The sequence below is a fragment of the Protomyctophum bolini genome (genome assembly GCF_963924005.1).
Source record: "Protomyctophum bolini genome assembly, chromosome: 1".
Lineage (NCBI taxonomy): Eukaryota > Metazoa > Chordata > Actinopteri > Myctophiformes > Myctophidae > Protomyctophum > Protomyctophum bolini.
The window spans coordinates 7,548,297-7,563,669 of NC_137862.1; the positions used below are offsets into that span (position 1 = coordinate 7,548,297).

General features: G+C 42.2%; 1 protein-coding gene across 1 annotated transcript in view; it reads right to left on the reverse strand.

The window, feature by feature from the left end:
• Positions 1-15,373, reverse strand: part of cpne7 (copine VII) — a gene marked incomplete at both ends in the record, with an annotated part of 50,815 nt that overhangs the window by 9,618 nt on the left and 25,824 nt on the right. The window contains 5 exons of the mRNA XM_080765705.1: positions 517-571; positions 10,696-10,829; positions 13,911-13,970; positions 14,356-14,442; positions 14,643-14,741. Coding sequence (XP_080621831.1) covers positions 517-571; positions 10,696-10,829; positions 13,911-13,970; positions 14,356-14,442; positions 14,643-14,741 — 435 coding nt within the window. The remainder of the gene's footprint in view (positions 1-516; positions 572-10,695; positions 10,830-13,910; positions 13,971-14,355; positions 14,443-14,642; positions 14,742-15,373) is intronic.

Genomic DNA, 15,373 nt, shown 5'->3' on the forward strand with positions numbered 1-15,373 from the left:
TGGTTTTCAATGTCCAATTTTCTTAAACAAACACTATGTGCCTTTACCTCATGAATTATTATGACTACTGGCCATCAACAGGTGAAGCCAATGTTGTAATAACACAAAATGTTATTTCACCAAGGCAGTGTGACATTTAAATAGACGGCGTGTGTGAATATAAATAAACTCAAATAGGAGTTTTAAACGTAAAAATTTGACAGAATGACAGAAGGTCACGCAAATCAGCTTTACCAACATGCATGGTCCCAGGGCACTGGAAATTACCAGCACTAGATTCAATATGTTATTTTATACTGTATACGACTAGGCTACACAAGAGTACAATTCTTTGGTTTAGGTTCCTCAATAATGTAGCAGCATGCAGTAACAACAAATACAATAGCACACTTTTAGGTGCTTGAAGGTGCTGTGTACATGGTTCCTAATTATAAAATATTGTGAGCGTACTGCGCAGTATGTGTGTATACGTACATGAATATTAATTAACGAATGTTTATCCGATAAAATACATACCTCATAATTGGGAGGAATTCTGGCACCAAATCCCAAAGCCGAAAATCTCTTGTCACTGAAATGTAAATGAAGGAAGCAATCATACATAATGTTACAGTCACTGTAGTTAACACTTTCACCACTGATCAAATGGAAAATATTGATGAGAATACTCATCTATTGACTTTACCAAGGGCAGCTCCCCTGCTTTTTCAAGCTTGTTAATGATTCATTAAAATGTGCTGAAACACTCGCCGCATTACAATTTTAAATTTGCTCCACTCTCCCTGGAGCCATTATTTGGCACCTGTGTATGGAGATTCTTGTGCTATTTTTAATTTAGTCATTGAACTTAACATTGCCCCCCCTGATTAGCTGATATTACAGTTGTTTATGTTATTCCCGGATATATCCTTTGTGGTGGTGTGTGTGTGTGGTTTTGCAGCGATGAAAGGAAGGCGAGTGGGGGAGGTGTGGATGCACGGCCTAACGATCAAAGCACTGCATGCGGAAAGCAGTGTACATACTGTGCAGTATACTGTACATTCTGGCCATACATCTGATCTCACATTGAGCTCAAGGAGAAGAATTGGAGTTGAACACCGTCAAATGCAATGTCTTTGAAATTACCTTGATGTCAGCACATTAACATAGGGGGGAATCCAATCGACGGATGCATAGCGCATCCTCAATGTTATCAGGCGAGAGAATAATATTCTGAATTTTTTTCCTTTTTTAATTTTTGAGTGAGCCTGTAAGTCTAAGGCCACCGTACGCTTCGCTCTTCAGTCATATTAGCGTCCCGTTCACTAGCCTGTTCTTTCTGCGCGGCAGAAAGAATGCCTCGTCTCTCCTAATGCAGGACTCTCTCTGTGGTTTTGATCTGATGGATATACTAGCGCTTCATTTCTGACTTCTCATCCGCCTCTCGTTCAAAATATGAACGCTTTGGAGCTTTTAGCGATGTAATAGAATCGAGAGCAAGGTAAGCTACCACCCAGCAAGCACGGTCACTGACTGTGCTTGCTGGGTGGTAGCTTACCTTGCTCTCGATTCTATTCTGACCGTCGGTCAGGACCTGGACGATCGAGGCCAGATCAACTTACAGTAAGTCATATGATCATAACTAGTCAGATCTAGCCCAGAATAAGCTATATTTATTGTAACTGGTGAAGAAAATGACGTAAAGATCATCCCCATATGGGCTGTGATCTGGCCTAGTCCTGAACGTCACCGGAGGACGTCATGACTCATTTGGCTTGCTTGGGGGGGTTTCGACTCAACTCAGTATAGTTTTCAAAGTGGGTCCAGGGACCCCCAGGGGTCTTTAAGGAGGTTCCAGGGGGTCCCCAGATTAATGAGTTCATACAGGGTCACAATATTTACCACTTTGACCCTACAATACATCAGCTATTTGAAAATAGCTGTAGCTAACCCAAGCCAGAGAATGGTGAAGCGTACTGATGTTTCCAATAGGTTTTATTTTTCATTGTTGAAACACCTTTTTTGGACAGACACCGTAAGAACTATAGGAAAATAAACAAGAAAAAATGAGCTCTTACAACATACAAACATAAATTATAAATAATCACAATGTTTACATGACACCTTCTCTCTTAATATAAAAATCTCCAAAGTAATTGCACAGAAAATAAAACACAAACACAATACCTTGTTCCCGTTCTAGCTGGGTGCTAAGATATGAAAGTGTTGCTGCTGCTTCCTCAAACATTGTCTTGATCTGATCCTGAGCAGCCAGGTGAGTGCAATACCTAATCAATGCCTAATATGCAATACCTAATCAACCAAAAAACCCTTTCAAAATAAAAGTATGACACACAGTGCCTCAATTGGGTCATTTACAATAGCCAATCTACAAGCTGTTATTTCTGTTATTCAAAAAACCTTGAACAGAGAAAAACGTTGAATCAAACGTCAAACATTTTAACCCATTCTGACCGGGAACCCGTTTTGGTGTTAGCATCATGTTATGCTTTAGCTATTGAAAAATAGCAGATCTACAAGCTCATATCGCGCCACCGAGTGGCGCGATACGAGCTTGTAGGTCTGCTATTTTTGAAAAATTCGAAGAACGACTGACATTTTTAGAATCTGATCTCAGGTCAGAATGGGTTAATCAGACCAGTGTGTGTCCCGTGGAAACCTCGTATGAATCTGATCTCAGGTCAGAATGGGTTAACAATATTTCACGGATATTGAAAAAAAAAAATACAAATTAAATGAAATTAAATAAACTGTGGTTCCGGTTTGCTGGTTCCAGCTTTTCGGCTGCGAAAGGCTTTGGTTCCCCCAATCCCCATTTAAATGCTGAATCAAGTAAACAACTAGTTTAGTCTCGCCCAGTGGCTTCGAGTTGGAATTTGAATAGAAGATGGATATACCAAAAGGACATACTGTACCAAACGGGAAACGTGATCTATAGTATCATTTGTTTTTGCTCGTTCGGCATTTGAATCTCTTCATGTATTTGCCACAGTTCATTCCCTTGATCAACCAGCCAAGAGAAGACCAAGGCCATGACTATCGGACAAGACAGTCACTCACTCTAGGCCAACACGACAGAGTATGTTGACAACTTCACCCATCTTGGAAGTAACATTTCAAGTACAGGAGACGTGGAGAAAGACGTCTACAGCAGAATCTGCAAAGCTGCAGGAGTGTTCCAACGGCTCCGCAACATTTGGTCGTCAAAAGCCATCACTACGGCCACCAAGCTACGCATCTACATGTCAGTGGTCATCACAACAGCGACCTACGCCTGTGAGACGTGGATGAAGACAGCCAGCATCACCAACGATGCCTCAGATGAGAGACCACATCACCAACGAGGAGGTGATAAGAAGGGCAGGGGTATAGCATCACTGTCTGACATCGTCTCTGAAAGGAGAAGGAGAATGGCTGGACACGTACTCCGACTGCCAAGAGAGAGACCGGCAAGTGTGGCGATGGACTGGATGCCAGAAGGTGGAAAGAGGAAAGAGGGAGGCCAAAGAAGACATGGAGACAGACAGCCAAGGAAGACCTAAGCGAGATGGGTGTCAGCTGGCACGGAGCTAGAAAGGGTCGCCAAAGACCGGAGAAAATGGAGAGGACTCGTCGCCCAATGTTCCAGTAGGAACGGGAGGAACTAAAGGCTCATTCGTAGTCTGGATTTTCGGTGGTGAGGTGACCACCGCTCCGGTGGTGAGGTGACCACCGCTCCGGTGGTGAGGTGACCACCGCTCCGGTGGTGAGGTGACCACGGCTCCGGTGGTGAGCTGACCACCGGAGCTGAAATAACGTTGAGCGGTGGTGAGTAAAAACAGAGAGAAGGGCTGGAGCGGTGACGGTGGTTTTCTCTTCACCGCGGCTCGTGACGTCGGTGGTCACCTCACCACCGAAAATCCAGACTATGTATGAGCCTTAAGTCTAAATAAGATCATTCAGGTCATTATGCATTGCTGATCTCTATGAAGTTGGAAGTGGTGTGGAATCTCATCTAAAAAGTCTCATTATGTGTTTGCTGGTGTAGCCAAAGAGTGCAGGTCATGCATGGTCATTTATCACAATAGAGCCTGAGGCTAATAATCTACGTTTATTCTCAAAACCAAACTAATTCCTGGCATGAAAATGATGTAATTCATCTCATGAATGTTGGAAGGTGAAGCTCTAATGTTCCTTGTTTCCATTTATTTCCCCATGGGACTACACTTGCCTACTCTGATGCTCTCAGTAAACAGAGAAAAACATAACTGCTAAGGCTACACTATTATTTCTCCCTGTTACTACAAATACAAGGCCATTTGTCAAATTAGGATGAATACGTTCCAGCATTTGTCAAAGAAAAAGAAACCCATTGTTGAATTATTATGTTCTGTGAAGCAATTTGCAACTCTGAATTTCAAATGTGCAAAGGAACAAATTATCACTATCATTCCAACAACACTGGTGTTTTTGCAAGCACAATATTTATTGTTAAAATATTTGTATTTTGTATACGTTTATCCTAGCAGACTGGACTTGCTTGTTCTTTTTAGTTTGACTAGTGCTTTAAATGCATGATCCCATGCAGGCCATAAGGGTTTTTACAGAGCATTCACATAGTGGCTGTTAATGGTAAATCCAGCTTCTATCTAATGAATCCCATGGTGGATCTCCCCAGATTTCCAGAAACAGAAAATGCCTAAAAATAGCCTGCAGCAGCTGGGGAGATGAAGTTGAGCGAAAAGTGAATAGTAATTCAATACATACATAAATGTCCTTTGAGAGCAAATTAAAAATATCCAGTCAATCCACTGCAGGGGTGTCACTAAGCAGCTCTACTCCACAATGCGGATAAGTAGTGGGACAGCATAATTATCTAACAGGCTGAACAGATTTAGGTCACCTCTATACACACAAACTATAATGCACAGTATCCAGAATGTACAGTAATGCTCCAGCTGCAATCACGCTATCGTTCTCACAGCTGTTATTTACCGGTCATTCACTCCCCATACGTGTTTGTCAGAACAAACGCGGCAGCCAAATAACGTGGAGCTTACATCTTATCTTACTTTGAATGCAGAGAGATGAAGCTCAAAAAACGGTGAACATTATACAGTATTCAGAATCATTATAAATAAGTTGTACCATTTTTTTATCCCTGAGAAAAATTGATTCAATGACTTTCTCTACCAGCCTGAGGTTTGGAAGATACAGAACTTCCACTCAACACGTTCATCGTCAAAAAGAAGAGCGGTGTATGAGTCTCCTGATACAGCTAATAAGAGGGCCAATGCTTGCATGTGGATTTCACAGTAAGGTGAATACACAGGGAATTATTGAGAATTAACCCACAGGATTTCACAATGGAGCGGAACAGTTCTTCCCTTCCTCATCAGATGATGAGCCAGTGAGCCACTTGTGGGTTGTGCCCGATATAATATCCCTCTCCGCAGGACCAAACAAGCCTCTGCCCACACAGACAAAAGGTATACCCACTCAAGCACCACAACGCAGCGCTCCGTAAGGACTCTAGCCCCTTCTGACCTGAGATCAGATTCTAAAAATGCCTTCTACATCCTGACCGTTTTCTGAAGAAGCTATGTTTCTATGTCAGTCGTTCTTCGATTTTTCAAAAACAGCAGACCTACAAGCTCGTAGCGCGCCACTCGGTGGCGCGCTATGAGCTTGTAGATCTGCTATTTTTCAATAGCTAAAGCATAACATAATGCTAACACCAAAAGGGGTTCCCGCCTAAAATGGGCTAGAATCCCACATCACCTGATATTCACTATGCTGTAAGAGCTTTGCTTGCCCACATCGGTACCTGAATAGTAATCCATGCTTATATGAGGGGAAGGGCTGCCCACGCACGCTGTAGCAGTTCACCCAGAGGCATGTTTGGATGTAAGAGGCACTTGAGAGAGTGCCTACGTAAACACCAAAAAGATGACGCAACTGCATTGGGCCGCATGAGCTACTATTTCTCAGTGGTTCTGCCGTTATCTGTTGGATGCTATAATTAGGCAGACACTGCCTGTAACGAGGATCTGCATAAATTGCATGTCCGACTGCTAATTTGCTCATTTGGCTTAGTTCCCTCAGATGACAGGATCTTTTCTCAGAAAAGTACAACATACTAATTAACAAGACCAATTAACCCACACTATGCCCGTTGGAGCCTCTACAGCGGCTACTTTAAACGATTGGACCGTTGGAAATGCGTGCCCCACCCAGATTATTATGTCAGTGCCACTTTTATGCCCATATATGGAGTTCTTTGTCAGGCATGACCAAATATGGAGTCTATGCAGATGTCAGAATGATGTCAGAACAGGCCAGCTCCATATATGGACACAGCTCCAGAGACGGGACAGAGGCCTTTTTTGGGGCGGTTCTGGACAACCGTGGGTCCGACGGACTCGACACCGGGCACTGCACCCCCTGTGGTGGAGTAGAACGTGTGTGTCAAATTTGAAGTCGGTGGGGCGAACGGTTCTCGAGTTATGTGGGTTACAGACGTACGTATGAACAGAGACTTGGTGCATTTATAGTTAAAATGGTAAATGGTGCATTTATATAGCGCCTTTATCCAAGGCGCTTTACATAGATTGTGCATTACATTCCCCCATTCACACACACATTCATACACCGATGGCAGCGGAAACCATGCAAGGCACCAACCAGCACATCAGGAGCAATCAGGGGTTCAGTGTCTTGCTCAAGGACACTTCGACAGTAACTCTGGGGGAGCACCGGGTTCGAACTGGCAACATTGCGGTTACCATCCAGGCACTCTACCCCTGAGCCACCGCCGCCATGGTTAGATGAGAATACTGTCCCAGATATTTAAGAATCAGTGGTGTTAAGAAACGTGTATGACTGTGAGACACGAGAGCAAAAAAATAGCAATGCAACACAGAAAGAATTAATCTCGACTATTTAGAGAGTGAGAAGAATCTTAATTCACAGAAAAGGTGTGATCACAATAACACTTCTCTCTTCTCACATTGAAAGTTGCGCACACTCCTCTGGTTTAAACTTTGACTCTACATACTGTAGCGTACTGACATGTCACATGACTCATTTCTGTTTGTGTGCCATTGTTAGCCCCTATCGCTGCTGCTGCGCTGCATGTCCTCTTATTCTGACCTGAGATCAGTTTCTAAAAATGTCTTCTACATCCTGACAGTTTTCTGAAAAAGCTATGTTTCTATGTCAGTCGTTCTTCCATTTTTCGGAACGGACGGCCGGCCGCACGCACGCACGCACGCACGCACGCACGCACGCACGCACGCACGCACGCACGCACGCACACGCACACGCACACGCACACGCACACGCACACGCACACGCACACGCACACGCACACGCGCACACACACGCACACGCACACGCACACGCACACGCGCACACACACACACACACACACACACACACACACACACACACACACACACACACACACACACACACACACACACACACACACACACACACGGAGTGCAAAACATACTCTCTCCCCATGCCTTCGGCCTGGTGGAGACAAACATAATACCAGTGCTTATCACGCCTCTCAGACAGAGGATAAGCCTGCGTTCCCATAGAGTGTTCCATGATGGGTACCGTAACTGTCACCAGTTAAGATGGGTCTAAGATGGGTCATCTTAGGGCAGAACGGTACACCGTGTTGAGGTGCTTTAAAATGGATGGAGCTTGAAAATCTGTTGAGTGGATACACATGTTCTTTTTCCCTTTACCAAAGGGAGTGACCCCTGAACCAGGCGACATGGGTGTTATTTATAGTCGTCCTGTATCTTCCAGAGTCTTTCTACTAAAGCTCTCAACAGATTAGGACCAGTCTACATCACAGACTCCCCTCTTTTTATGTTCCTTCACAAGCCATTGATTAGATCCCATTGTAGGCTTATGAGATACTATGCATAACCCTACAGTATATCGTCATATAATTCCTCAACAATGCTCATTATAACATGGCATAATTCTACTCACTCTGCGTCCCATTGGCGGGCTAATGAGAATTCAGAAACCTGCTGCCTACCAATGACATCGCCGATAGGGATTCTACGTTCTATAGCCCATAGTCTTCTTTAAATGGCCATAGAGGTCTACTGGTAGGCATGTCTCTGAATTTTCCACAGCTCTCCTTTGAGACACAGACGGCATAGTAAAAAATGGCATCTTATATTGGGCATTAGTTGCGAACGCAATGAGCACTTACTATGAGACCTAGCAGATCATGTCTGTCTGTCTGTGTGTGTGTGTGTCCCCTTTGTGCCCATATATGGAGCTGAGTGATTTGTTTGTGATTGATGCAACACACTCCATATTTGGACGTATAGCTGCTTTCGGGACTCCTTATATGGTTATGGCTAAGTTAAAAACTTAACTTAAAAATAACTTAACTTAAAAAAAGAATAACTTAAAAATAAATCTTAAAAAAACCCAAATATGTACGAGCTGCGTTCGCTTCCCGCGTTTGCGCGTCTTACTGGTAGTCAGAGAATATTATCAGAATAATGTCCAATTAGGGAATATATTTCTTACCATCCTACTTTGAACTTTGAGGTGTTGCCTATAGCAACCGGACCAATGTTAAAACCGCTCAACCGCTTCATATATGGTGTAAAGGGGGGTGTGGGGGGGGGGGGGGTACGGGTATATACGTAGCTGGCATAAAACGTCCCATAGGGATATTTACGTAGTTGGCAAAAAAGAGTTAAGGTAGACCAGTAACTCTAATGCCTATTGTACAATCTATTGAGAATGAGGCGAGCCTCTCTCTCTCTCCCTCTCTCTCCGACAACGAACGACGACTATAATAATAATAACAATAATGCTGATATCTATTGCCTCCGTTTGTGCCTCAAACCCAACATTAGACACAATGTCACGGAGTAAACACGCCAGGTGGACTGACTTAAGCTACACCAGTACCAACTCATCCCGTTTAATTAAAGTCTCAACGACATGCAATCACATTACTACTCATACCAATATCAAATAAGCCAAAGTCTGTTAATATTTTGACTGTACACATCCCCGCGTATGAATAATCTGCAAATACTTTGCAGACTAAAAATAAGAATAAAACTCATTCACCTAGTAGTTGCTACTACTAGTTTGGGATGTTCAGCAAAACCAATGCACACACACCACACAACCCAAACTCTGCACATACTTTGGGTATGTCTAAAAGTTCCAGTTTCCCTTTAAAATATTTAAAACGTATAAAAGAGGATTAATAACAAAATAATAAAGAAGATGCATGGGCGAGAGAGAGAGAGAGAGAGAGCCCATGCATTAATAAAGAATAGCATTAGTGACTAAATAGAACTGGGCTCTCTCAAGAGATTGAGATGAGAATGAGAATGAGATGAGATGTACTTTTTTATCCCTGCAGGGAAATTGTTGCGTTACAGCAGCATCATGTGAAATAAACAAACGGTAATCAAACAGACGGACAGAAACACATCAGACACAAAAGGACATAATCACAACAACACCAGTTCTTATGCGTTGTATAGGAGAGGCTGTTGGCTGATGGCAAGACGGAGTCTCTAGTCTATACCACTCTGTGTGCATTTTCTGAGCCTACCAATATAAAAAGAAAAAGTGTGCTGGGCTCCGCAGCAGGACACAGCCTTCAACGGTCAGTTGACCTATAGTGTCCGGCTGGCTGACGTGGGTGAGAGTGCAGGCCCCTGCAGATTGAACAGTCCCATCTGGGGACCTGGGGTTAGTCCTGTATAGGTTCTACGACGAGCCCCCTTTAAATCCCTTTAGTCAGTGAGCCTGACATGCTGACGTGCTCAAGACAGCAGTCTTAAGTTGTTGGCTGTCACATCTGCAATGTGGGAGTTACGAGCTCTGTCAATCAATCCATAACGAGGATGGAGTAGTCCTACACCCCAAATTCATCTTCCCAACATTTGGAGTTCACCATGCACTATGATCCCCATAGAGTCAGCTTTCTAGACACATGGATCATCCGTCAGGATGACATCTTATACACAGATCTATATACAAAGCCCACAGACCGTAACAGTCTGTTGAGAGCCGATAGCCACCATCCCCTTCCTCTTAAAAACAGTCTTTCTTACAGCCGGTACTGCAGACTGAAACGCATTTGCAAAAATGAGACTAATTTCAAGCAAAAAACTATGACCCACAAGTTCAAAGAGCGTGGGTATACTGAACGGCAATTGAATTCGGCTATTGACAAGATCAGTAATAGATCTAGAGCTGACCTCTTCACAACTGCCTCTAAAAATAAAAATAAAAAAAATAATGCGATCCCTCTTTTTATTACCAAGTACTCCAGAAATGCCGAATCAATTAAGCCTATATCCTTCACAGGCATTGGCACATCCTACAAACGGATCCACAGTTGTGTAATGTTTTCACTGACCCCCCCTCGAGTTGTGTTCAAACGAGGCAGAAATCTGAGGGACTCACTTTTTATGTGATGTATGCCATGCTTTTGTTTTTTGCTTAATGTAAGTCGCTTAGAGCGTCTGCTAAATGCCTAAATTGTAAATTGTCAATTAATGAAATATTGGAATATTTGATCAGGAATGCGATAAAAACAAAAAAAATAAATAGGTGAGAAATAATTGATAGGAAAATGGAAATAAAAATGGAATGAAAAAAAAGTGTGTACTCATTATAGTGAGAGATGAGAGGTTGACCAACCTGTCGTAGTCCTGACAGATCTCCCCCACTGCGATCAGAGCCTTCAGGTACTCGTTGGGCTGGTAGGGGTTGATGTAGTGCAATGAGCAGCTGTTCCTGGGGTCCCCGTTGGAGGCCGTGAAGTCAATAGCCACCTGATCAAAGGAAAGATCAAAGAAAACATGAAAACTATAGGCAAAAAGGTGGTCCATCCTTTGTGAGCTCTTCAGTTAAGGGAATGTGCTACATCTTCCTCTTTTAAATACAATCTGAAAAAATGGTTGCTTGAAAACCAAAGCTGCAACGTACCATTCATGATTATTGTAGGTGTATTTCTTTTGTATGCTGTGTTAGAGAGATTATTAGAGTAAACCTACACTAATAATAGTTTTATCTAATAGTTTAATCTTTTCTTATTTCTTATTCTTACTAGTCTTATTACGTTTGAAATGTACTAGGTATTTGTATGCTAGTATGTCCTGTATGTCAGTCCTGTTTGTATTGTTTGATGTTTGATGTCTGGGGACTGCAGATGGAAATTAGCAAGTCTTGCTAAATCTGGTATATTTACACTTTACATTTTTAATGTAATGTTCATCAATATACACTGATGTCCCGACCAAATAAACGAATAAAGTTTCATAATCATATCATATTATTTATGATTGGATGTCAACACTGAAAGTAGTTCCTTAATTCCTTTCCCTTTCTAGCACATCCATGCAAGCTGTCCACCAGTTCAGCGTCTGTCACTGATTTAATAAAACTCATTTGTTTGAAGCCAATAGATTTGCCAAAGTCATTAACAACATTAGTATGCACTAACTGTATAGACTATCATTTTAATCATATAATAAAAAACAACAACAAAACAACAACTCGAATCCTTTTACATAATGTTGGTCAATTTCCTGCAGCGTGCTCATATCATGTCACATCTCTGCAATCGGGGGGAGAAACCACCTGTTCATTTTTCAGGAAATGAAGAAAACCTTATAAATAACAAACCCCCCATTGCTTTGTTTTCAAAATATACGGTTTTCTGTATTTTTCATTTTCAGAAAAATGAACCTAAAACCTAACCTAACCTAAAATGGAGTTAGGTGGTTTCTTATATTATTATATTGCATGCATGAATGGAGTTACGTGGTTTCTTCCCGACAGCAGAGATATGAGAGAATCGTTTAATACTCCCATGACGCTTTGGAGGCCTAGACATTATTCAATACAGATAAAGAGGCCTCAGGCACTGAGCGCCAAACCAATCCACATGTAGCTCTGCAGGCCACAATATTCTGACCTCTGAAGAAATGCATATTCACACTGTAGTGGCCTGTATGTGGGTGTATTTAGGACGGATCGTACGCATAAAGATCATAGACAGAATAAATTAAACCACCACGCATATGGTTAAGAGTAAGACCTTAGAAGACCTTCTAAGATCTTATTTGAATTTATAAGAACAGTTGGAACGGTCTTGAATTGAATTGGGGTCAAAATTGGTGCAAAAAGGCCTGGGCCTTGGCTGGTAATCCAGTCCGGCAGTGTGCCGCGGGTTCGACTCCTGATCCCGACAGCCTTCACTGCATGTCACCCCCCACATCTCTCCCCATTTCCTGCCTACCCCCGTCTATCCCTTATATAATATAAAATATAGGCGAAAGCCACAATAAAACATAAAAAAAGATTTTGGTGGAAAAACTTTTCAGAACACCATTTTTATTATTATTATTTTTTTTTTTTCTCAAAATGTTATCCCATGATTTTCGGAACCCATTATCTTTTCACCATTTTCAATTGTCTAATGTAATCCTTGCTCACTCTCTCAATGCATGAGGAGTCCAAGCCACTTCTTTTCACCTGACAGGGGGGAGTTTCCCTGGTTGGACGTAGCGCGTGGAAGGAACACGTTATTCCAACCAGTTCCTTTCCCCTCCATCAGGCGCCCCAGCTGACAAGGGGGAGGCAGTTTAGAGACCAGGATTACTGCATGTTTTTCGTGAGTGTCCCTACCCTAGGAGACACGGGGAGAACAAGTTTGCATTTCGTTGATGTGTTCCAACATTAAATTAACATCCATGGTATAATTAGCAAATTAAAATAAGTAACTTGCAAATTGATTATTTTTTAAAGGATAGCATTAGACAATATTTCCCTACTGAGAGACACAAGCTAACAAGTGTTGGATACACAGAACTGTAAGCAGCTAGTGCAATGCACTAAATCTACCATAGATGTAGATTGTAGATGTCATCATTAACCCATTCTGACCGGGCACCCATTTTGGTGTTGGCATCATGTTATGCTTTAGCTATTGAAAAATAGCAGATCTACAAGCTCATATCGCGCCACCGAGTGGCGCGATACGAGCTTGTAGGTCTGCTATTTGTTGAAAAATTCGAAGAACGACTGACATTTTTAGAATCTGATCTCAGGTCAGAATGGGTTAATCAGACCAGTGTGTGTCCCGTGGAAACCTCGTATGAATCTGATCTCAGGTCAGAATGGGTTAATATTCATTGCATCAGTAATCTGCCATGGGAATAAGACAGCACCATGAAGGGCATGGAGTAAAGGGCCAGTGTTAGAGAAAGATTTGAATTAATTCCAAAAAGCCTCCAGCTGAAAACTGTCTGTACGTGTACATACTGTATGGTGCATATGGGAGGAGAAAAAAACTAATTTAACTAATATAATGCCTGGGGAAAACAATTTGAACAATGTGTAATCTTTCACATTTAGAGAATGTAATATTTAATGACACACGCCGGTCTGAATGACTGCACAGAGCCTTTTAATGGACTAGCAAGTGAAATTAGGCTATAACAACAACAACTGTAATAACTATGCCAGTTATCTCCAACGACACCTTAACCGCGGATGACGGCTTTTAATACGCAGAGAATTGGAGTGTGTTGGATGAATCGTATACCCATTCAGGGCCACTGTTGATGTGTTACTGAAGGGCTGCTTTAACCCATTCTGAACGGGAACCCATTTTGGTGTTAGCATCACGTTATGCTTTAGCTATTGAAAAATAGCAGATCTACAAGCGCATAGCGCGCCACCGAGTGGCGCGCTACGAGCTTGTAGGTCTGCTATTTTTGAAAAATCGAAGAACGACTGACATTTTTAGAATCTGATCTCAGGTCAGAATGGGTTCATCAGACCAGTGTGTGTCCAGTGGAAACCTCGTATGAATCTGATCTCAGGTCAGAATGGGTTAAGTACCGTACCGTAAAGTGGATCTGGCACCCTCCCATGATGTAGTCGAGGAAGGAATGCATTCTGTGGAGCTGCAAGACAAAGAAAATACATACGTAAAAAAGTGGTGTTTTTCTGAATAAATCACCGTTATGAATGGTTGCTAAATGGTGCACTTGTTTGATGGTGCGTCAGATGTTTGACAAATCCCATGGTTGTAAACAGTCATTTGAAGCACAATGTTTACATATTCATAAACTGTACGAATCTGCAAATAACCATATTTACGCATGCAAACATATTGGTATACTGATTAGTGTGCCCAGGCATATCATATAAATGTAAAACAAATTATTTCAGTATTATAGATAGGCCTACTGAGCAGAGGCCACGACAGAAGTGGCATGACCAAAAAAAAATTCTAGTTAAAAAAAACTAAAAACTAAAAAAAGACAAGAGAATTACAGGTGGAATTACCTTAAGATCATTCAGGATGACAACTCCAGAGTTTTTGTAGTTTTTCTTCTTCTGTTTATATTTTGGATTGATGCAATCCCATGACACCTGAAAAGGCACAGGAATACAGTATGTCGTTATGACATTTCTTCACCAGGCAATACATCTTCCTCATATCTCAGTAGCTGCAGGACACCGCCCTGGTCTGTGATGGAGTTCTCTAGAGTACAGCGAGTGGTACATTAGTGATGCACATGGCTGGGTAAGGGTCTCTCCCTGTGCTTTGTCTGCCACCATCATTCACTGACCTTATTTCCGCTGGAGAGCTTCTGCATTTCCCTGAAGGTGGCGTAGAACTCGCCAATGAAGTCGTGCTTCCCTCTGGAGTCATAGTCCCAGACCAGGCACTGTATGTGATTACACACAGAGAGATGTCTTGAAATAGCATAGCATGGCATGGCATTTACATATCATCACTGTTGGAATGAAAGCTGGATCTCCAAAACTGTTACTTTTCAGGAAATGGGGAAAAGATTTATCCAAAGTATAGTTATCATTTAGTTAAAGGAAATTGTTCATTATTTTTAATTGGTTAAACATTTATACAGTACAATTTGACTGAAGACTTTCAACCTGGCATCCCTATGTTGGGAATGTCATTGAAAAGGCTAGATGATCAGCAGCGACAATACACGTGTGTGTGTGTGTGTGTGTGTGTGTGTGTGTGTGTGTGTGTGTGTGTGTGTGTGTGTGTGTGTGTGTGTGTGTGTGTGTGTGTGTGTGTGTTGGGGGGGGGGGTGGGGATATGTTGGCATAACGACTAAATTGTGGCGAAAAGGGAGCAAAAAGAAGAAATGAAAACCATTAATATGCATGCTTTCCTACATGCAAAGCATGAATATGAATATGAATTGCTTTCTTCCTCCACAGTAAAACCGTTAGTGGAGGATTTTACTGTGCTGTGCCGATCATGACAGATGCTGTTCTTTTTGTTCATTTGATCTGGCTGACCTTAACTCAGCAGAGGCCCAGAAGTCCT